This window comes from Cucurbitaria berberidis (genome assembly GCF_010015615.1).
Source record: "Cucurbitaria berberidis CBS 394.84 unplaced genomic scaffold K460scaffold_2, whole genome shotgun sequence".
In the NCBI taxonomy this organism is placed as follows: Eukaryota; Fungi; Ascomycota; class Dothideomycetes; order Pleosporales; family Cucurbitariaceae; genus Cucurbitaria; species Cucurbitaria berberidis.
In genome coordinates this window covers 1549984-1571580 of record NW_024468936.1, presented here as the reverse complement: position 1 = coordinate 1571580, position 21597 = coordinate 1549984, and the positions used below count along the sequence as shown (strand labels likewise).

General features: G+C 51.7%; 10 protein-coding genes across 10 annotated transcripts; 5 read left to right on the top strand and 5 right to left on the bottom strand.

The window, feature by feature from the left end:
* Nucleotides 1–663: 663 nt before the first annotated feature.
* Nucleotides 664–1455, bottom strand: K460DRAFT_374514 (uncharacterized protein; the record flags this gene model as incomplete). The annotated part of the gene is made up of 2 exons (XM_040934677.1): nt 664–942; nt 997–1455. The coding sequence occupies 2 exons, from the start codon at nt 1453–1455 to the stop codon at nt 664–666; spliced, it is 738 nt and encodes a 245-aa protein (XP_040790018.1).
* A 750-nt stretch (nt 1456–2205) lies between these two features.
* Nucleotides 2206–3772, bottom strand: K460DRAFT_332453 (DUF300-domain-containing protein; the record flags this gene model as incomplete). Its single annotated transcript, XM_040930841.1, has 2 exons — nt 2973–3772; nt 2206–2925 (listed from the first exon to the last, which is right to left on the bottom strand). Exons 1-2 carry the CDS (start codon nt 3459–3461, stop codon nt 2206–2208), a joined length of 1209 nt encoding a protein of 402 aa, XP_040790017.1. The 5' UTR covers nt 3462–3772.
* A 202-nt stretch (nt 3773–3974) lies between these two features.
* K460DRAFT_363526 (uncharacterized protein) lies at nt 3975–6351 on the top strand. Its single transcript, XM_040932840.1, has 2 exons — nt 3975–4381; nt 4433–6351. Exons 1-2 carry the CDS (start codon nt 4111–4113, stop codon nt 6148–6150), a joined length of 1989 nt encoding a protein of 662 aa, XP_040790016.1. The 5' UTR covers nt 3975–4110; the 3' UTR covers nt 6151–6351.
* Nucleotides 6352–7155: 804 nt separating this feature from the next.
* K460DRAFT_414198 (uncharacterized protein) lies at nt 7156–8156 on the top strand (the record flags this gene model as incomplete). The annotated part of the gene is made up of 2 exons (XM_040937658.1): nt 7156–7810; nt 7873–8156. 2 exons carry the CDS (start codon nt 7156–7158, stop codon nt 8154–8156), a joined length of 939 nt encoding a protein of 312 aa, XP_040790015.1.
* Nucleotides 8157–8598: 442 nt separating this feature from the next.
* On the bottom strand, nt 8599–9855 carry K460DRAFT_352588 (FAD/NAD(P)-binding domain-containing protein; the record flags this gene model as incomplete). Its single annotated transcript, XM_040931662.1, has 1 exon — nt 8599–9855. The coding sequence occupies one exon, from the start codon at nt 9853–9855 to the stop codon at nt 8599–8601; it is 1257 nt and encodes a 418-aa protein (XP_040790014.1).
* Nucleotides 9856–10335: 480 nt separating this feature from the next.
* K460DRAFT_374509 (uncharacterized protein) lies at nt 10336–12182 on the bottom strand (the record flags this gene model as incomplete). Its single annotated transcript, XM_040934676.1, has 2 exons — nt 10336–10409; nt 10514–12182. 2 exons carry the CDS (start codon nt 12180–12182, stop codon nt 10336–10338), a joined length of 1743 nt encoding a protein of 580 aa, XP_040790013.1.
* An 837-nt stretch (nt 12183–13019) lies between these two features.
* K460DRAFT_332439 (uncharacterized protein) lies at nt 13020–16279 on the top strand. The gene is made up of 5 exons (XM_040930840.1): nt 13020–13280; nt 13328–13429; nt 13481–14172; nt 14224–14463; nt 14518–16279. The coding sequence occupies exons 1-5, from the start codon at nt 13272–13274 to the stop codon at nt 16151–16153; spliced, it is 2679 nt and encodes an 892-aa protein (XP_040790012.1). The 5' UTR covers nt 13020–13271; the 3' UTR covers nt 16154–16279.
* Nucleotides 16280–17117: 838 nt separating this feature from the next.
* K460DRAFT_277563 (mitochondrial carrier) lies at nt 17118–18480 on the top strand (the record flags this gene model as incomplete). The annotated part of the gene is made up of 6 exons (XM_040928184.1): nt 17118–17184; nt 17253–17300; nt 17361–17410; nt 17500–17695; nt 17825–18263; nt 18315–18480. The coding sequence occupies 6 exons, from the start codon at nt 17118–17120 to the stop codon at nt 18478–18480; spliced, it is 966 nt and encodes a 321-aa protein (XP_040790011.1).
* Nucleotides 18481–18787: 307 nt separating this feature from the next.
* K460DRAFT_374506 (actin depolymerizing protein) lies at nt 18788–19829 on the top strand (the record flags this gene model as incomplete). The annotated part of the gene is made up of 2 exons (XM_040934675.1): nt 18788–18806; nt 18862–19829. The coding sequence occupies 2 exons, from the start codon at nt 18788–18790 to the stop codon at nt 19827–19829; spliced, it is 987 nt and encodes a 328-aa protein (XP_040790010.1).
* Nucleotides 19830–20059: 230 nt separating this feature from the next.
* On the bottom strand, nt 20060–21580 carry K460DRAFT_332430 (uncharacterized protein; the record flags this gene model as incomplete). The annotated part of the gene is made up of 1 exon (XM_040930839.1): nt 20060–21580. One exon carries the CDS (start codon nt 21578–21580, stop codon nt 20060–20062), a length of 1521 nt encoding a protein of 506 aa, XP_040790009.1.
* Between the last annotated feature and the right edge of the window lie 17 nt (nt 21581–21597).

The window sequence follows — 21597 nt, the reverse complement described above, 5'->3', positions numbered from 1 at the left end:
ATAAGCAACCGGCATAAGCGAATAGTGGTAGAGTAGAAAGGCTGAGATTGTGCTTGGCTGCATAGCATCAATATATCGTGCATATTTGCGTGACCTAGTGCACAAGCGCTAGATTCTGTCGTCCAATCAGCGTAGATGACATCAACCAGAGTATAAGGGCCAGTGACTTTGTCGAATAAGAAGGAAGTTTGACGATGATAAGAGAGCCCTTCATGGTTCCTCCTTGTATTAAGCCGGTGTGACGCCGTTGAACCTAAGCGGCCCGTCCAACGTCTGCGCGACTGTATCACAATGATACCATTCACGCTATGGTTTGCAATCCACTATTATAACTTTATTCCCATTTTGAACTGCATTCCCAGAAGCCTCGCTTGCGAACATTTATCGCCGACTATACACCGTTGACTAAAAGCCATAATATGGCCCCCATTTCATCTCGTGGGATGCGGCGGCTAGAAGCGCCACTAAGTCATTTAGGTTCTTAGGCCAAGTGAAGTGGCTAAAAATATTACGAAAGGCGGAGAACAAATGTTCATAATATTGTAACCGACTTTCATGGGACAGATATATCTCCTTGTGTAGGAGTTTCTTTTCGGGAGCGTTTGTGCCCAGGAGAATGGTAGCTATTAATTCAACTTTCACCTCCCGTCTCCCTATTTGGCCTCACACATCACTAGTCACACACTTTTCCCAGTCATAGCTCCACCCCACCTGTGCCCCATAGTACTGCTCCTTACCATCAGCCGACTTAGTTTTCTCACTCTCCGCAACGCCCTTCTTCCCCTTCTCACCCACAATGTGGAGATCAGTCCTGAACTTGATCTTTCCTGCACCACACTTGGGCAGCTTGTAGAGTTCTGGGTTCTTCGAGACGGGCGAGTTGTCAGACTGGGCATACTGGCCGGATGTATGGGGCCCAGCGATAGTGAGTTCGTCCGTGATCTATCAGAAGGGAGTCAGCTACAATGACTACCAGGACAAAGTAGAGAGACTTACGTCTTCACCACGTTCAGTATCATAAGTAACCTGCCATTTCGCCTTAACGGCCTCGTCAAGGTCATATGTCGCAAGAACCTTTGTGCCATTCTTGTGAAGTCTCAACCTATAGTTTTCCCCTTTCTTGGTCTGCTCTGCATCCGCATACTCTGAATAGCTCAACTCCGTCTCACACCAGCTATGGTCTTCACCGGCAAGACTAGCACGCAGATGAGGGTATGCGACATGCCAGTAATAGATCTCAGAGCCATCCATGGTGTTTTGGCCGTATGTTAGGCGTGTCTTGAAGCCAGTAGAGGGCTCGGCGAAGTCGGGGCAACCGGGGCCACGGAGCGAGGTTATATTGAAGGCCCAGTTTGGTGGGAGGATGCGGACGATGGGGTCGGCATTGGGGGTAGGGAGCGCGACGGCGGTGGCTAGACCGAGGAGACCTAAGGAGGTTGCGAACGATGACTTCATAGTAGATGAAATGCTCAAAAATCCCTTGCTGGAAAGCTGAAATCTCAGAATCGGTTGATGAGATGATACCATTTTGCTAGCAAGGGTGCTGGTCTTTATACATTAGTACAACGTAGAAGTACCTACTCAGGTAGTTGTATGAAGGCAATTTGTGAACAATATCTGAACCTCACCCATAGAGCTATACGAGTTCATTACCCCACCTCGTGATGGGATGGATTCTGTGCGGTAGGAAGAAGTGACTTCGATATTACGAGCGGCTAAGGTTGCTAAGAGAAACATGGTGACAACTAGGTAGTCTGTGGCTACGTCAATATAAGGTTAAACAGAACTGTGGAGAAAGGTAACCTAGAGAAAGGATCTGCAAGGTGTTCATATTTGTGGAGCGGACGAGACCAACAGTGCCTGTCAGCAGTGTGAAACAGAACGAATGATGTTGTGCCTTCAGCTTACCTACTGCGTATACACCCGCGCCCGCACGTTGCTTAGCGTTTAGCCTATTTCAAGGTCTTGCGTCAGCCTGGACAACTCTAATGCCCTTCAAAGTAGCACGGCAATCACAAAGTAGGTTCGCGAGCTCCTAGCACAAGCTCCAAAGTGAAGGTAACTGTCTTCGACATTGTGCAAATGCTACTTTGTAATTATGCTAGTGACGAGGTGTTCAACTATTCTTTCCTAGGGCTCGATACTTCGAGTTCACACTAATTCCCCATCCCGTCCTTCTCAACCAAACCAAGTCCAAAGTTTCCCCTAAGCCGTCTTCCGCTCCATGTGCTTGCGCTTCTTGCTTTCGGTATGCCCAGGGTCAGTACGCGCCCCAGGACGCGTTCTGGCAGCTAGCTCCTGCTTCATCCCAAAGTTCGGTTCCGTCTGGTATGATGGGTCGTCCTTCCGAAAGCGTCGACCGTGGAACAGCCAACGAAAGCCGCGAGCAGCGGCCTTTGCATAGTCCCAAGGGTAGATAGCCTCAAGTAGAGCTGCGTTCGGGCCGCAGGCGTAATGCTGCCTACGGTGTCTAGGCACACGTTCGATATCGTAGGGTTTCCATGGAAAGGCCCAACGGTGCAAAACCGCAAAGAATGCCATCTCGACGCAGGTGAGGATACACGGAATTCCGATTCGTAGGTCCGGCCCAGCGACAAAATTGGTAGGTTTGAGCGGACCGCTCTCAGCTGTCAAAAGCGAAATAAGCCAATTCTGCCAGAAACAGAGAAAGATGACGAGCTTGATGCTGAGAACTTTGAGGAAGGGTCGATGCGGCGTTAGGTCCTCTTTTAGTTGGATGTAGAACTGGACGAGGCAGTACATGGCGATGGTCACAGAAATCGCGTCGAAGCCGGCAACCCAGAGGGAGGTGAATCGAGGGCTTGTGGAGCTTTGGCAGTATTTGCCCTGCGATTGGGAGATGACAGCCACGATCATGCACAGCGGACGAATGATGCAATACTGGAAAATACCAACGTAGACGATCTGCTCATTATCAATAACAAGTCAGGACTGAAAGGCATAGAGTGTACGTTGAACCAAGTTAGCCCGCTCCGGGGCTTCCTCAGCCAGCCTCTATCCTCGCCTCCCGTGAGCTTCTGCAGCCAACTCAGCGGCCACGCCCAATTCTTCGGCCTCACATTACCAAAATAAACCTTCTGCTCGTGCAGATTTGGCGCAACATAATGACACATTAGCGTGAAAAAGCTCGCAATCGCATAAGCCTCGTAGCAATCGCGGACACGTTCGTAATAGATGGCATTCTGGTAGAAAACATAGCTGAGAAAGGAAGTAAAGGCGTAGATGGGTATCATTGCGAGAATTCGAATGATGTGCCTTTGCTCGTAGGGCCGCAGGTAGTGGAGAGCGTGCCGGAGGATGTGCCAGACGGACAGCGCGATGGCAAGACATGCGAAGCCACAGCAGAGGTTGAGCGCTAGGAGGTGGAAAGTTGTCTCGTTTGGGAGCGCGTCTTCGAGGATTAGTTCGCGCTCAAAGCGCTCGTTCTCGCATTTGGCCATGGTGTGGTAGAGATGAGAGAGCTCAGCACTGTCCTGGAGCCTGGAGCACCTTGCCGTGCGACGCAAGAGCTATTGAAAATGCGGGAAGCGCGATGAAGTGCTCAGCCTCCTTTATGAGGCTCGCTTGCCACTTCTGCGTACCACTGCGACCAACTGTTCTCTAGCATGAAGAAAGATAAGATGGCTCGAGGCGGAATCTGACATATTGTAGGGTAGTTGGACAACTAATTGAGCGATATTTGAGATCCTTTGCGAGATGCATATAGGGTTCTTTCAACAGACCTTGAGGGTATACGTCGTGCGTCCCTCATTCACGTATATGACATATTAGCCTCTGTGGTGTGGGAGAGTGAGCTTGGAAAGATGAGAGACGCGATGCTGCAAAACTGCCGATCAGGTTCCGGCTACGCTTCCCCACACGTAGCGCACGGCCGTTGATGCGTGCCAAGCGTCTAGCGTGCCTTCCCAACGCGTGTGAACTTCTTTGAAGCTTGACGCACGCAGCGCGCACCAAGCAGACTTTGGCTATTTCTTACACTCCTTCATCCACGTTGTTTTCTGCGAGTCTGAATACTATAGCAGCGTGCGCTTTTACATGCGACCATCGATACACGAAATTATTTTCAATTGAGCGACGCAGGAAGCAACCATGACAGACTACAACAAGCAGACGGTCGCGCAGCTTCGGCAGCTGCTCAAGGAGCGAGGGATACCAAGTACGGGATTGCAGAGGAAGGCTCAAATCGTTGAGAAGCTGGAAGAAGCGGACCAAGCTAGCGCAGAGGCCCAAAAGGCGCCAGAAACTATCAGCGACAGCATCGACGCGCCAGACTCCGTGGAGAAAGTAGAGCAAGAAGCGGGTGGACAAGAGGAAGCGAAGGAGCCAGATGTTCCTGCACCCGCGCTCGCAGAAGCTGGCGGTATGTGTCACATTGGTCGGCATGGTGCTCCAGAGGCTAATACCAGCATAGAGCCAGAACCGCTCCCAGTTCCTGTCCCGGAGACCGTCTCACATATTGAAAGCGACCTATCCCCACCTGAACAGATCATGGCAACCGAACAGCCGACAGAAAACACCACAGCGAAGGAGGAGGCAGGCGCGCTGCAACCCGTCGCAACATTTAATGCGCCACCTCTGGATCCTGAGCATGTGGTGGGACCAGTCATGACTGAGTCTACGGACGAGGAAGCTGTCGGTGACAAGAAGGAAGAAACTGCCGGTGGTGGACTACCAGAGGTCCTAGCCCCGGCTGCTGAAGCTCTGCGCTTTGCGCAACAAGTGCCTGCGCAGTCCCAAGAAGATATAGACCCTGCAAGCAAAGACATCACACCATCGCCGGCGCTGAATGAGAAGCCCTCAGTAGAGAAGCCGGAGCTACTTCCCATACCCGAGCGATCGACTGCCGAGACATCGAGACTCAACACGGAGGAGTTGGAAGCTGACTCTAAGAAGCGAAAGAGGAGGAGTGTCACACCAGAACTGCCGTCCCAGGATATCAGAGCGAAGAAGCACAGGCCGAGTCAGGGAGCTGCACCCGAGGTCGTGCTCAAAGAAGACGATGATGTCGTTATGGAGCAGAGGCAACCCGTTGAGTATGCCGCAATGAAAACAGAAGTGAAGGCTGAAGAATCCAATGGTGGTTATGACGCGGAAGCCGATACGGAATCGCTAGCAGTGGAGTCCGACATGAAGCGCGAAAAGAAAGAAAACGTCTCTCGATACAAAAGTCTTGTCAAACCCACCTCGGGCGAGACACCCATGGAGGCTATAACGGACGATCGGCCAACCGTGCCTGCCCTGCATCCAGTCACATCTGCTTTGTACATTCGCAACTTCATGCGTCCTCTGCGTCCCGAGCCACTTCGTGCCCATCTCGTATCTCTTGCGTCACCACCCTCCAGCTCACCCGACTCGGCCATTGTCAAGTCGCTATTTCTCGACGCGATGAAGACCCACGCCCTAGTTTCTTTCACCACCACGACCGCAGCATCTAGGGTACGAGCATCATTACATGGCTCGATCTGGCCCCCAGAGGGCAATAGGAAAGAACTTTGGGTCGACTTTGTCCCTGAGGATCAAGTAGACGACTGGATCAAAAAAGAAGAAGATGCAATAGTGGCCGAGAAAGAGGCTAGAGCTAGCGGTACCTCAATACAGCCAAAGCGCTTTGAAGTGATTTACCCAGAGTCTGGCGATGGCATCATATCTGCTGTCTTCCAGGAAGTCGGATCTAGCGCTCCCTCTAACGCGCCACGAGGTCCCCGTGCCAGCGTTGACATGCATCGTCTCTCCACACAGCAGCCACCCACACCTGCTGCTCCATTTGCAGATTCAAGACAAGATATTGAAGCGTCCTTCAAAACCCTCGACGAACTCTTTCGTTCCACAGAAGCGAAGCCACAGCTCTTTTACCTCCCCGTATCGGACGAAATATCAGCTGCAAGGCTGAAGGAGCTAGACAATGAGACGAGTAGAGACTGGGCTCCCGGTGAAATTAGGAAAGGGCGAGGCATCAAGACGGAGATGAAGTATAAGTATAGCTTCGATGGGGAGGATAGGATCGTGGAAGTTGGTGAGGACAGGGGGCCATGGAGTGAGGGGTATGGAGGGGGAAGAGGCGGGTTCAGAGGGAGAGGGAGAGGAGGTGGGGGTTATAGAGGAAGAGGAGGCGATGGCTGGAGAGGATGATCGTATCGCTTGATTCCCAATCTTGGATTTAAGAGGAGGCTTTCCCTTCACACTTGTATGCTTAAGATCATTGCTCCAGGAGGGTAAAAGCACGGCATTGTCCTTGGAAGGATACCTGTATGAATACTTCGAGGCTTCTAGTACACTTTAAATACTATAATCAGGCCATTCACTTGATGGTGAACGTTTTGATTCCGAGCATTCTTGTTCCCTCGAAGTTATGCCTACGAAAAAACTGCCGAACGCGCAGCACTCCGCTATTGAGCGAGTTGTTACCTAAATTTAGCAGTTGCTCACTACGCGTCACGACATTCTCATTCAAACCTCATATAGAGATTGATCGTGTCATTCTAGGTCGTTTTGCAAAAGCTCGGTAGAAGCCCGGGAGCGGACGTTCTGAGATATCGGAGATGACAGGTGGGTCTCCGGGCCTGTAGGTATTTTTACGGTTTGATCGACGCAAGGGTATATTTCCTTCTGCTCCACCAAACAGCTTCAGATGACTCCACCGATCGAAGGAACCGTAGCAATTATCCAGCAGGGCTAAATCAGATATATCGCAAGGTTGTTGGATAATTAAGTAGGAATGCGGGGTGCATAGTTGTTGGGAGAAGGCCCACATCAATGCAACCACTGCATCTCGCATACACTCGAATTCTCCGTTCTAGATTACCGAGGCGTCAATTCTCCGTCGCCAAGCCCTGTTTCGAAACTCCCTAGAGGGGCAGCGTCCCCCTTCAAACAGACTACGAGCAAACAAATGGGATGAGCATGGGCCGCGTAGGGAATTGATACGTGGAAATAAGCCTGCTAGGGGTAACAAGGCGAAAGAGCTTATATATATAAGACCCTTCATGCAATCAATATCGAAATTGTAAAGACCAGCTACTTACACTCCTTCTTTCGTTGTCTTCCGCTGTCTAGCTTTCGAGCCCTTTGGTTTTTTATATTTGGTGCTGGACATCATTCCCATTCTTTGATTCCACCTCAGTCTCCAACCTCAAAATGAAGTACTCACTTGCTTTCTCCGCTATTGCAGCATCCGCTTTCGCAGCCACGATTCCTGCCGACGCACACCACCACATCCAGCGTCGTGCCGCTGATCCCCAGCCCGTCTGCAGCTTCGAAAACCATACCTTCAAGGAGGACAGCAGTGCCTGGGACAGCATCAGCCCGGCGACTTCGAAGCGCGACTTGAAAGTGAAGACATGGAATCCCCCTAGCAACATTGCCGCTGCGCTCGACTCCGTTTGGGACCATGAAATGAAGACATACTCCAACCCCTTGGGCTTTAAGAACTACGGATACGATCAGGTCCTTGCGGCCAAGGGCAAGATCAACTACTGCGTTCGCTGGGAAGGCAATGCGAAAGTGACTGAGGCTCAGCGCACAAAGGTCGAAGTTGCGATTCGCCGGGCATTTAACAAGTGGATGGCAGTTCTTGCAGGATTCGAGGGATGGCCGTATGCGACTGTAGATGTAAACGTCGTCGGCTGGGCAGTCAACGATGCTTCGATTCTTCAGGGCGATGTTTCGAAGATCGATGTTTACACTGATAAGGACGATGGTGGTGTCCCTCAGTGCGCCGAGTCTTGCGGCCGGTTCTTCAACCAAGATGGCAACTACGCAGGATGCGCCAAGGGTGCTGCTCGTCATTATGGTAAGCGCTCACCTCTTGCCCTCTACACCCATCTTGATCATGATACTAATACACATCACCAGACCAATCTATTTGGCTTACTCCCGGACTCGGTGGCGGTGCAGGTGGTGACTGGGGTCAGCGCGTCGCCCAGGAGTATTTCATGGAGAACCTCGACTTGGAGAACCTCCACATTGTCCTCCACGAGCTTGGCCACACCTTCGCGCTCGATGACTTCTATGACTGGACCCCGGCCGGTGTAACCAACTTCGTCATGAACGCTGGTAGTGCGACCGAGATCACCGAGTTTGATGCATGGATGGCACGTGACTGGTGGAGGCACTTGAAGACCCAGCGTGGCTGGTAAGCTAGTTGTAGGAGAAGCAGTGACATGCGTAGGTGAGCGACGCTGTGAAGTTGAGTGATCCGTATGTGGACGGCCTTTTGACATTCTTGTTCATAACTTTATTCCTACCAAAGTACATATTTAAAACGATCGACAGATCTTTACATTCCACTAGAACCACACGCCTGACTTCGCAACCTCTATACCTATATTTCTTTAGCTTTGAAAAGATGATGCGTTCCTTACCTTATACTGGGTCTAGATACGTCCAAGATGCTGCTTTCTAGAAGTGAAGAGTCCAGTAGGCCGTCGGTAGTAGAAATGAATATCATCTTGATTATATAGCTCTGGGGATGGCACAGTTACAATGCTGTTTGCTCAGGAAAGCAATCGCCCCTGAACGAAATTCCATGCGTACCATGCGACACAACCCAACCCCAACTCCAGATCACGAGAAAACTCCTCATATAGCACTCTCTTCAGCCGTCCACTTGACTTCTTTCGTCTTGACACCGGACGCCATTGGCTTCGCACTCATATTCACTAAGAAATCCCTCCCTTTGAGAACCGAAACAAGGAAACTCGGGAAATTCCACCCCTTAATCTCGCCCACTCCGTCACTCTTGCCAATAGGCACAACCATGTTAACCAGCGCGTCCAACTGGATAATTCTATCTTTGCCTTTGGGTTTCGCATCGGGTTGGAGGGCGTCATAGGAAAGGAGGTCGCGCTGAATGTTGACGACAAGGGCTGGGAAAGCGGCGAGAATATCCCATACGTTGTTGCGGGAGTAAGACGTTATATCACCGAGCGCATAGACGCGTGGGCCTGCGGTGTCGACACGCGATGTCTCCTTATTGGTAATCAGCTTGGCTTTCCCGTCGAGTAACTCATTTGGCAACCAAGAGGAGTTGGGCTCAACGCCATACGCAGGAACGTAGAAATCCGTTTCAAGATTTTCGCCGTTTCCGAGCGTAACGACAGTGTGGCCTTCCTTTGCGGTGGAAGTATTAGTCACACGACTGTTGTAGAGAACGTCTACGTGCACTGCCTTGAGTTTCTGCTCTGCTTTCTTTGCAGTTGCAGGGCTCAACGAAGGTAGGAGTTGTTTGTCTGCGGTGATGAGAGTGATGTTGACTTTGCGCTCCGGCTTGCTCAGCCAGCCTGGTTTGCCGTTGCGGTGTTCGCCGACTTCGCCTGCGAATTCGACTGCTGTCGGGCCACCGCCGACGATGATGATGGATTTGGCGGACTGGATCTTCTCGTTCGTGGAAGTGATAGAGTCTAGCGTGTCTTGTATGACACTGCTTGATGAGAAAGCTTGATGTATGGTCCTGCTCCCTGTGGCAACGATAAGAGCGTGATAAGGGAGGCGCTCATCTTCCGAGCCTTTGTGGCTGCGATAAGATATGGTTCTTGCTGAGGTGTCTAGGCCGGTAGCAGAAGCTTCGATAAAGGTAAAGTCATCCGAAGAGTATTGCTTGAAGTTCTCATGGAGGTCGAACACGATATCCTCAGCTGCCATGCGTGTCGTTGACGCCGCGACTCGAGGTGAAGCAATTTTGAAATAGAAGTGCGCAGATGGTGCGATGTTGTAAACATGGTATTTCGCGTCGTTCTTAGCTTTCAACGCGGGCAGTATGTACTTGAGGATGTAGTGCGAGGATTGGAGGCCGGCACTAGATGCGCCAAGGATCACGATGTTGCGTTGCTCTGCCATGGTGGGATAGGTTGAAAGGGGGCGATGATGAAGAATTGAAACGAAGGTTTGTTGACTTTCTGACTGCAAAGAGAGAAGAACTTGACGAGGATGTTATGTACACATATACCTTCAGCTTATCGCACAATTATTTATTCTTTCAAGGTCATGGATGAAATCCTCTTCCCCCGGGGGATTAGAAGGGCCGCCTAACCATAAGCTTTTAACCACATTTGTATAAATTGGCGCGCCAGAGCCTCGTTTTGCTGCCTGGGACACCCAACATTGTACCGAAACCGAGCCGGGGTCGAAGAAAAGCGAGGTTGGTAATCGATGGGGTCGGGAAGTTGGTAAGCGGAAGGTGAGCCCCCGTGTTCCGGGCTGTTGGACGGACAAGTTACGCAGGAGCTCGTATTTCCCCTAGGCCCTAGTCCAAATCGGGCCAGATCAGTACCCAAATCGGAAAACCTTGGAATATCCTAGGCCTAATTGGGCGATACCCTAATACCGCTGCATAAGCAAATAATCGACACTACAACGAGAGTTCTGGTTATGCTCGAGGTCGACATGCCTAGCTACCAATTCCGGTGTAGCATTTGATGCTCGCCCTCGTACTCCTCTTCAGTATCCTCCCACTCGTCATCGTCGTCGTCGTCGTCGTCCTCACTATCAAGCTCACTATCCTCGTCTTCTCCGTCATCAACCAGCCCGTTTCCTCCGTGCGCATCGTTCATGTGCTGATATATGGCGTCGCTTCTCGTGAAGACCTTTAAACAAACCCAACAAATATGCCCATGGCAGCCGCTGCACTCGACATGATTGCAACCATCAACTTTCTCGATGAGCGTGGCGCACTTTGGGCAGTCTTTGGTACCCGCCCGGGCTTTATATCCATCTAGTAGGTGTTCGTTGACTTGCGTCTTGCGAAGATGTGCATCGAATTCCGCGCAGGTCCAGCCAACGTGGGGCTCAGTGTGACACAAGGTACACGTTTGCGTTAGGCAGTTTGGGCAAGTGAAGATCTCGTAGGAACCGTTGCGAAGGTATACAGACTGACAGTCGGGGGTACGGCAGTTCCGATAGATGTCGGGCGATGAGCGGATATGGTAGGTCAGAGATGCCTTCAGCAACGAGTCAACCACCGTGCCCGTAGCGTACTTGCGAAGATCCGGAATGGAGACCGGTTGCCCGCAATATTCATGCCAGCAAACGAGGGGAAAGTGGTTGCCAGTGAGATCAGATGACGCTACCCGCAGTTGATGATCAAAGCAGTCTCTGCAGGCGACATGGCCACAGCCAGAGAACTCGATGTCGGTCGTTGCGTCGCCGCATTGGGGGCATTCACGCTTGGCTCTCCTGATATCTGGCGGTGGTAGGGGTAAGTTCAGCTCGTACGTGACGAGGTACGCTGCTTTGCGAGGGCAGCGGAGCACGAGCGTTTTCTTGAGAATATCTAGGCTGACATTTGCCCTGCCCAGCTTCTTCTGCGCCTTTGCGACAGTTTCAGATGCAATAAGCTTCCTGAAATCTTTCACATCCAGCTGAATGGCATGACTTTCCTGCCAGGCGTCAAGTTCAGCCACCTTTTCTGCAAGTTTCTGCTCCACATAACCCTTGTGGATGTCATCCTCTTCCGGGTCATAGATGCGTAGACGCCGCTGCAACCTGTCACTCATGATGACGACGCGTGTGTCTCGCGCAAGGTGCTGAAGCCAGACCTCCCCTGGAGGCGTGGCAAAGAAATCGTGCCAGATCTCGTAGCGGGTAGCTTGTAGGCTGCTGGTAGCGATGCGTCCTGCGTAGATGGCTTCGAGAATTCTCTTCATGTCAACGATATTCTCTTGCCTTGTCCCTGAAAGACGCAACGTGACCATACCGCCTCTAGGCTCTTCCCAGGTTATTTTGGCTTCCGGAATCTGAGATGCAATGTCCTCTACATCGAGGAGGACAACATCTGAAAGTTCTTTAGGAGCGGTGAAGTAGACTGTGTATACCACTTGAACTTCTATCTCAGTTGAGCCGCTGAAGTGTTTCAGGGCTGCTTGCGCGTGCTCTGGATGATAGAAGCCGGCGATCGTATTCCCGTGCCACCTTCCTCTCACGTCAGGAGGTGGCCTATGGCAGAACCGTAGTGGGCCTGCAACCGATTGCAGCACCCCCTTTATCATCAAAGATCCAATTTCTGTACTAGGCCGCCAGGATACAAGGATTGTGTTGGCGTCAGATTTGATAGACAGCCTGTTGGTAATCCGGATACTGGGGTTGAGGTCGAATCCTGAGAGAGCACATCCAGCAATGAATCTAACGTTACCTCCTTCGATATGCCTATGAATCTCGAAATCAGCCATAGTGATTTCCCTGACTAAGGCATGGGCGCGTGAGGTTGGAAGGCTTCGTGATTGCTTTCCAAAAAGTAGAAGAGACGTTGAGGAGATCCGGGCGCGATAGAGTAGTGCCTGATGCAGGAGGCACGTACTGAGAGTCTTTTGTAAGTTTTAGGAGGGTAGCAAAGTCGGAAATGGGTGATTGTATTACGTGCAGCAAACGCGCGGTACAGACGGGTCAGGTTCGGTTACATTATACAGCAGGTGGTCTTGGCGGTCACACTAAAGGTAAGAAACGATGCTCAATTGTCAAACGGTTGATTTCCTTTTGGTCAGCTAGAAGACGTGGTTAGAGAGGTGAGGGCTGAGGTGGCAGTTGCGAGGCTGGAGACGTGTTTCGCGCTAGTGGTACCACCTGTGCGGCTGACGCAGCCTTGGTTCATTCACGCTTCCTCTTGGTAGTGCCCAGTGCTCAGCCGTAACCCTGTAGAAAGGAGTCTGCAAAACAGCACAAATATCGAGAGTGTATCATACAATATAAGAGCATGTTATTGGTCTCCCCTTCTTTCCATCCACAGCCCGCCCCCGGTGTCACCCCGTCCGTACGTCCTTGTGCTCAGTCTGTAGAGGTGCGTCGACTGGAGGATAGTTGAGTGGCAGAAAGAGACTTGTTAGATTTTTGGAAAAGGACGTTATACAGACCTTTCGGCTATTCAAGGACATATTGCCTCCCCATCTGCATATTAAAGTGTACACCTAGCCAGGGTGATTGACCTCGGGGAGATAGATCACGCTATGGCTGAAGCAGGCATTTTAGTTTAGCGAGTTCCGCGGCAGTCCCTGACCTCTCTCATGTCGTACCGGGTTTCTGTAGCTATTAGTTTCAAGCTCGAAGACTCGAGTGTACTGGGCCGGGAGTTGATTGAGTTGACCGTTGGCCGTTTTCTGTAAAGCGTGGAGAGGTCACGAAGATGGGCGTTCCTGCCTGGGCTGAATGGCTGCGACGCGGTTAGTTTCGAGCTCCACAATCAACGCGACCCGCGTCGACATCACTCCTGCAACCTTTCGAACCCCACGTACAGTGCCCGGATGCGGGGTGAATAGATTTTTCAAATGGACTTCGTTCGTGTTTTCCTCCCTGTGACATGATGCTTTGCTGATTCAACAAGTGGGTGAGGCTACTTGGCGGGTCGTCCCAGAAGAAGCAGGCCGCGCCAAACAATCCGCAACAGCGTCTGGCACGCTTCCGGCAGCGATACAACCAAGTCCTGGTGCGCCGTGTACCGAAACCATAGTAGACATACGGGCTTACCAGTCCCCAGCAATCATGGCAGAAGACGCCGAATCTTGCCAACGACCGCGAAGCACTGGGCAACATCCGCCGGGCCTTCCAAGCCCTTACCGCGATACTCAACGACGAATCCCGCTCACCGGCACCGCACATGTGCCTCCAGTTCGCCGCTGCCCAGCAGATATACACAGCCGTCTCGAAGATCGCAGCGACGTCACACGATGAGGGTATGGTCCGAGATGCCGTCGCATTCTACAATGCGCTCATCGACAGCGAAGAAGAGGACTTCCTCGAGAATGACGTCTTCGCCGTATCCCTGATGAATTTCATCAATCGCACTGTCGGCTCCGGGAGCATGGGCGTGGGAGAGGACATCGAGGCCGATATCGTGGAGCTGCTTTTCGGCATTGCGGCAAAGATTAGGTTACAGCCAGAGATCCTGCCCGTCTGGTTTACCACCACATCTGCAGACTCCAATGGACGACTGGTGAACCAGAAGGTCGACTTTGCAGGCGTTACCCAGAAGGAGGACTTCCCGTTGTGCTATCAGCTCATCGACCACGTTCACCACGAAGGACGTATTGGAGACTTTGCCCGAACCGGCTTGCTCTACATATTCGAGTCTGCATCGAGGTCTATTACCTTGGAGCAGTGGATTGTGAACAGTGATCTGCCTACCCTCATGGCCACTGGCCTAGGAGCGCTGTACAGTCAGATGAGCAGGTGCAACTCCCTGGTTCGCGCACATCTACCAGTTGACTAACATTCTACCAGGAAGCTCTCGATCCTGCATCCGGAGTCGGACATGCCTCTGATCCTGTCTCTTTCCGACTACGCCGAGATGCAACATAACCCACAAGCGGAGAGCTTCTTTGGCGATGACTTCCAAAATCATCTCGTTACCTTCCTATCCTACCTTACATTTTGGCAAGATGTGCTCGAGCATTGCCGATCCACAGATGTCAGACATACATTGATTGATCACTTTCAGATTTTGTTCCTCCAGCAGTTACTGTTCGTCTCTCCAGGTTCTTTTCCCGTACGGTGACGAGAGCTGACCTCAGCCAGATACCCCTCATTATTAGAGTCTTCGGATGCGGACGGCGGCTCTTCTGTCGCAGTGCTTACATACCTCCGCCACATTCTCGATGCTCTTGATCATCCTGAGCTTGTGCATATGATTCTCCAATATCTACTTGCGCTTCTGGATTACACGGCAGCATCGCCCAAGATGCCGCGATCACCCGCTGCGGTCAAAAGACGTCAGTCTCTGATGCTGCTCAGTGCTCCCGGAAAGGACGATGACCGCCTAAACCCGTCGCTATTCAACCTTGTCGACCTCGTTCTAGGCAGTACAGCCTCTGAGAACCCCCAAACCGTCATCGCAGCGTTGAAGCTAACAAAGATTATACTCAGCAAAAACCATGGATATGCACTTGGCTCATTAGTGAAAGTTATGTACTTGCATCACAAAGAGCCCCACCGAACAGTCGGTTCTCTAAACAAGGAACTCAAGGAGTACTTGGATCTAGCCGTCGGTCTTGCTGGGTTGGAGGGTGTCGACGAGGCCTATGAAAACTATTTGAAAGACACGTTGAGCGCCCTGGAGAACCATCCTTGCACATTAAAAACAATCACGTTACACCCCACACACCCAAAGAGCCCAGGGTATTTCGATTCTGCGGAGTCTACAGCAAGGGACGTCGACCCGCACTACTTACTACCCGAAGACCCACTTTTCCAGTCTATCCTCGACTTGTTGCGTAGATTTCTTACCAATGATGTCGAGACAAATCTCGCCCTCTCTGAAGCGATCATTGGTCTTGGCACCTGCTCACAACTTCGTCTGGAGGGCTGGTTATCTGTCGATCCTGCGGACTACCATTTCGAAAGCAACGATATTGAGTCTACAGAATACCTTAACGAGGACATGCGGAACACAGAAATGGCTTCAAGGCTTCCAGAATGGAGTCCGTCAGCCACTCCACAGCTGCTGCTATGCCTACAGCAGCTCCAAGCACAAGTGGAGGCTCTTCGTGGAGACATTCCAGACTGGGATGAGCATGTTGCCAATCGCAAGAATGCTTTCCGCTTTCATGAAGAAATGAGTGAGGCCATGAAGATTTCAACGCTTCAATCAAAGCCGGGGCCACCGTCATCCGACACCCCTGTAGGATCTTGGACGCCGCAGATACCAAAACATCTACTGGAAAGTTCGACGACGCCTTTGAGATCACAGTCTCCTAGAGGAAGGAAGGAGGCTCTTTCGGAGTCAAGAGGTACACCGGCAGCCTCGCCGGCGCCATCCAGGTTTGGCGGCCAGACCCTTGTAGGATCACCTTCAAGAGCCCTATCACCATTATCAGCGCCACACAATGCGAAACGTCAAACCACTCTCTTTTCAGATATCGACGCCAACTTCGCCGGATTGAAGCATGCTGAGTTCTTCAAAAGGCGCATTCGCTTCCGTCGATCGGCTGGATCGAACACAGTCGAGGCCATGCTCTCAAAGTACCAGCCTCCACCAAAGGACCCAGATGATGCAGCGACAGGAGCCGAGACTGAGGAAGAGAAAGGCGAAATTCGTGAAGCCAGCTTGTTGCATATAATCACTAACGTGGTTATACTACAGGATTTTGTGTTAGAATTGGTTGCGCTGATGCAGGTTAGAGCAAGCTTGCTCAACGAGGTCAAGTTTGTTTGACGCATTGCATTGCGGGAGAATCGAGATTGGGTGCAGTCTGGGGATGGGCATATCTAGCGAAATTATACCCCCGTGTTTTACTCTGCTGTGCTCTACTCGTTCTCCTTTCCTCGGCATAATGGATGGAAGCATGATCGCTTATAGTTGGTCCGGAATGTCCTCGTGCACGTGCTAGGTCGGACGCTTTCGGAAAGTTGTAGCGGAGCTCTTCCGGCTGTAGCTCAACGTCATCTTTCACATGTTGGTGCCCACATGCACGCAGCGACTCCCAAAGCCACTCGCACATGCTTGTGACAAGCCTTTCGTCCACGTCCGATCACAAGACCTTTGAGCAATTACCACAATTTACGACTGTTGACAATGGCATACTCTGAACGGCGATGATGGGCAGCTAAACACTCATCGAGCAGCTCGGTAACGTAACTCCTTTGCAGCCGATCCCCGGCCGAGCGACATCACAGGCCCCAGCTTCCGCTCGTCCACCAAACGCGGATCTGGGGTAAGGAACGTTAGCTGCCAAGCAGCCCTGACTGTAGTTTACGCTTGACGCGAGCCCAGAGCGACAACTTAGTCCGTCAGGGCACGCGCAAGGGCCGAGGCTGCGGGGACAAATTGTCGTTGTCCTCACACCCGCGGGTAGCTCACTGGTGAGGCTAGAATATGACTGTGACAACCTTACTTGATCTCTAGATCGTTTCTCTTCTTTTTCTTTTCTCCAGTCTCTCTTCAGTTGCAACTTCCTTCCAAGTCTTGGTGCTCTAGTACACCCCCTTTCCCTTTGTTCTTCCAATACCTCAAAAGCCGAGGTTCTTGACAGCTAGCTAGAGCTCCTCCAGAACCAGGGTGCAGCTCCAGTCAATCTTCCAGCACACCATAATCTCTCTCGCGTCTCTCACAAGGCAATCCGGTCCTTGCCTGCGCAGTCACACCTTTTCTGAGCTTGGACGCTCTCACCTATCACACCATGTCGGCGAAGTCAACACGAGGGCCTGGCGGCAAGAAACCTGCCTCAGCGGCCACCAACTTGATAGGTACGCCCTAGGCGAAGAACCAGAGTATAAGGAATATGCTATAGGACGTTGCTGACTTGACTGCCTAGCTGGTGGTGCAGCTGGAATGATGGAGGCCCTCGCGTGTCATCCTCTAGGTAAGCACGCCCACCAACAACATGGCTTTAGGGGGGCTATATAGTTTTGACATTCTATAGATACTATCAAAGTCCGAATGCAGCTCTCAAGGCGAGCTCGCGCCCCCGGTGTACGTCAATTACCCGCTCTGTCACATTCAGACAACTTCACAATCTCAACCTCCATACGCGAAAAAAATAGCTGATATAGGATACGTAGGCTCCGAAGCGCGGGTTTCTCAGGACTGGCTCTGAAATTGTAAAGAGAGAGACAGCATTGGGACTCTACAAGGGTCTTGGTGCTGTGCTCACAGGCATTGTCCCCAAGATGGCTATACGGTTCACAAGCTACGAATGGTACAAGCAATTATTGGCGGACCAGGAAGGGAACGTAACTTCAAAATCTACATTCATGGGTATGTCTAAACCTCTATTTCTTTCGGGAGACGAGTTACCTATATTGTCCGGTCTATACTATTGGGGCGATTCTTTGTACGGGTGTGGACGACCTCAATCTCGTAAATGGAGACACTGACAGAGTCTAGCTGGCCTCGCCGCCGGTATTACCGAAGCCGTCCTTGTCGTTACACCCATGGAAGTCGTAAAGATTCGGTTACAAGCGCAACATCACTCGATGGCCGACCCCCTCGATATTCCCAAGTACCGAAACGCCGCGCATGCCTTGTATACTGTGGTAAAAGAAGAGGGTGCTGGAGCTCTATGGCGTGGTGTCTCACTCACAGCCTTGCGCCAGGGAACAAATCAAGCGGCAAACTTCACCGCATATTCCGAGCTAAGAGCTCTTCTCCAAAAGTACCACGGAACAAATGATCTACCTGGTTACGAAACTTCATTGATCGGCCTGATATCTGGTGCTATGGGACCGTTCAGCAATGCGCCTATCGATACGATTAAGACGAGGTTGCAGAAGATGCCTGCCGAGCCGGGACAGAGTGCTATCCAGAGGATAACGGTTATTGCGAGGTGAGCTACGGAACAATCCAAGAAAACTGCGGATTCTAATCTTGACGACAGCGACATGTGGAAACAAGAAGGCGTTAGGAGTTTCTACAAGGGTATCACGCCCCGTGTAATGCGTGTTGCTCCCGGTCAAGCCGTCACTTTCACCGTGTACGAGTACTTGAAGGGTGTGCTAGAGAAGAATAGAGAAATGCTGCCCGGTGGACAGTACGAGGAATAAGGACACTCCAGGGCAGGTGGGGTTTGCATTGTAGATATCCACAGCGCATCTATTTGCACTACATAGCATTGATTATGTGTCAATTCGAATATATATGCACAATTTATCTACCCACAACAATCGGGCTGCATGAGGACGAGGCTCAGGAACGGTCCGTACAAGTTGGAAGGCAGGGTCTGCCAAGGACGCTTCAGCCCCACTACTGCGTCACCCCTCGACATCTCATGTTTCGAGGTTAAACGCGTTCTTTAGAGCTTTCTACAAACCTCTTGCAAAGACACGGCTATCTAGCTCGAAAGCCATTAAAATGCAGTCCGGCATCTCTGGTATACTTCACAACCGTCCCATAACTTTCCACGGCCTTCTAACCACTATCCGCAGCCTCCCAAGAGCTCAAATCCGCCCTGGGTGGCCTCATAACCTCAAGCGAGCAAAGAGGCCTCACAGCAACTATTCAAAATGAGACGATTGTGCCTGGCGCCACCATTGCCTCGACTTCATCAACTTTCCTCGCCGACGTCGCCAACCTCCAATCTCACATTCAACCCAATGCGGCGCTGTACATCCTCCTCCGCCGTTCCGACTCGCTCTCCTCGCCTGACAAGTCGCTGGTAGCGGTTACCTATGTGCCCAATGCTGCGCCCGTACGCCAGAAGATGTTGTTTGCATCGACGAGGTTGACACTGGTGCGGGAATTGGGCGGCGAACATTTCGCGGAGAGCATATTCACAACCGAGGCGGATGAGTTGACAAGCTCGGGATGGGAGAAGCATGTCCTTCATACAGCGAGCGAGAACCCTCTCACGGCCGAGGAACAATCATTGCAAGATATCAAGGACGCAGAGGCGCTCGAATCGCGGGGGACTCGAGGCCAAGGTCTCGCACAGGGCGGCAGGATAGCCGTTCGCGCTGATGATGGGATTGCTGAGGCACTGCGGACACTTGGAGAAGGAGGGACGGATAACCTTGTACAATTACGCATGGACGGTGCAACGGAGACGCTGCAACTTGTCTCCTCTTCCAGTGCTACACCGTCCACGCTTTCCACCTCCATCGATACGAAAGAACCTCGCTACGCATTCTACCGCCATGATGATGCCAATTCCTCCATCATCTTTATATCTACCTGCCCGAGCGCTGCGAAGATCAGGGAGAGGATGCTGTACGCTGCTAGTCGTGGAAACGTAGTGTCTTTAGCGCAGAATGAGGGAGGTTTGAAGGTGGTGAAGAAGCTGGAAGCGACGAATCCGGACGAGGTTACAGAGCAGGTCATCAAGGACGAGTTCAAAGTGGAAACGCCTACGGAAAGCAAGGGTTTTGCAAAGCCAAAGAGACCTGGACGACGGTAGTGGGCTAGAATCGGGCGAAGAGGATGATGAGAAAGCAGGCTGTTAGTTCAGCTGGCCGAAAACATTGTTAGGAAGGCTTCGTAGGAGAACGAGCCGCTGGATAGATATTGCACAGGTCCTGAATTGGCCTTATTTTTCAGAGCATTGGCAGCATAACTAGCGAATCGGTGCTGCGGAAGGTGGTTGACACAAAATTCATCTATATTTCTTCGTCGTTCATCTTCTACAATCTAATCATCCCCGCCTCTCATGAAACCCCCACCACCATGCGCTCTTCTCTCCATCTTGCCATTCTTGATATTTGCTTTCCCACCTTTCTTCTTCTTCTCTACTTTCCTTCCCTTCAACCAATGCTCCCTGACGTTCCTCGTAACCTGGCTAGCCTTGGGTGGTAGTAATCTGTTCTGCTGCCCTAGCACCGCCACGCTCAGCTTCCCCTTCTTCACGTCCTTGGCGGGCATCTCGCCCCGTTCTAGAAACTTGATGTGGTGATTAAGTTTTTCTTTTCGCAGCTCCTCCTCAGTCTTGCCGCGGCGCTGGGGAGGCGGAGTGAGCGGGCGCTGGTCATCGATCGTCTCGAGAAGGGAGTCTGGTAGAAGAGCGGGTATGGTTTTTATGTTCCGAAGGACATCTGGGCGGGTACTCAAGGCTTCGTCTTCGTCGTCGTCGGGAGCAGTTGCTCTTTGCTCTTTGGCTAGCTGTCTAGCTAGCTTCTTCGCCTTCTTCTCTTCGCGTATCCGTTTCTGTGATTGCTCTTCGGCGATGCGATCTTCGCGTTTCTGTCGCTTTGCTTGCGATGCGAGCTGTTGGGCGCGAAGAGCACGGTCTGCCTCAGCCTGGGCAGCTTTTGCCTTCGTTGTTGCTGCGACGGCTGTCACAATCTCCGGGGCTTCGTCTGAGTCGCTTGCATCGTCATCGGCCTGGTCTACCTCGGTCGCAACGGGCTGTTGTGGGAGTTTTAGCGCTTCGTGATGCTTTTGCTCTTCATCGTTATTGACAACGGCATCGTGTGTCTTTGAGGGCTCTTCGCTTCCGAATCGAAGATGTGCTTTCTTTGACTGTGATGATGCAGGTGCGGTAGCATCCTGCAAAGGAGAAATTGGCGCTTGTTCGCTCTTGTACGTCGATGATGGGGCTTCCTTTAATAATCTGGATGTCGTCTGCGTCACTTCCAATGTGTTCGGTCCATCTTCCGTCTGTACCTGCTTCTTGCGCCCGCTCGACTTTCTCGTTGACGCTGGTGTCGTACACACAGATGCAGACTGTTTCTTGGGTGTATGAAGGCCGGCCTGCTGTGGGCTCTCTGGACCTGTAGACGCAGGAGGCACTGACATAGCAACAACGACTTTGGGGCTCGTATGACGGCGAATTTGTAAGTCGTCTGCTTTTTTAGCGCTGTCGCGGGAGGGTATAGCGACGGCGATCGTGTCCGAAGACTCTTCCTCGGGCGTGTCGGGCTCTGGTGGTGTCTCTGCTATCACCTTCTTCTTAGGTGTCAGCCCACTCTTTCTCTGTCTCTTTACTTGTGTCGGCGTTTCTAATGCCTCCAACTCTCGCTTCCCAATCCTCTTCCTGCCAGAGCTCTGCGGCGTGGATGCGCCAGGCGTCTCTGTGCCTCCTCGTGTCGTGACCATGGTGATGTTGGGGTCTGTGGCACTGGTGTCGCTATCTTGTGCTTCACTAGAGGGTCGCGGCACCGAAGGGGAGCGACTTAAAATCCGTTTAGCTGTATCGAAGACGCGGGCGAACATAGTTGAATACTCTTTCT

Excerpts from the sequence above, each read along its gene's own strand:
- K460DRAFT_363526 (XM_040932840.1), top strand. The coding sequence starts at position 4,111 with ATGACAGACTACAACAAGCAGACGGTCGCGCAGCTTCGGCAGCTGCTC. Across the intron at positions 4,382-4,432 it reads CGCGCTCGCAGAAGCTGGCG|AGCCAGAACCGCTCCCAGTT; the intron begins GTATGTGTCACA and ends ATACCAGCATAG.
- K460DRAFT_332439 (XM_040930840.1), top strand. Across the intron at positions 14,173-14,223 it reads CTGTACAGTCAGATGAGCAG|GAAGCTCTCGATCCTGCATC; the intron begins GTGCAACTCCCT and ends ACATTCTACCAG. Across the intron at positions 14,464-14,517 it reads TTGTTCCTCCAGCAGTTACT|ATACCCCTCATTATTAGAGT; the intron begins GTTCGTCTCTCC and ends GACCTCAGCCAG.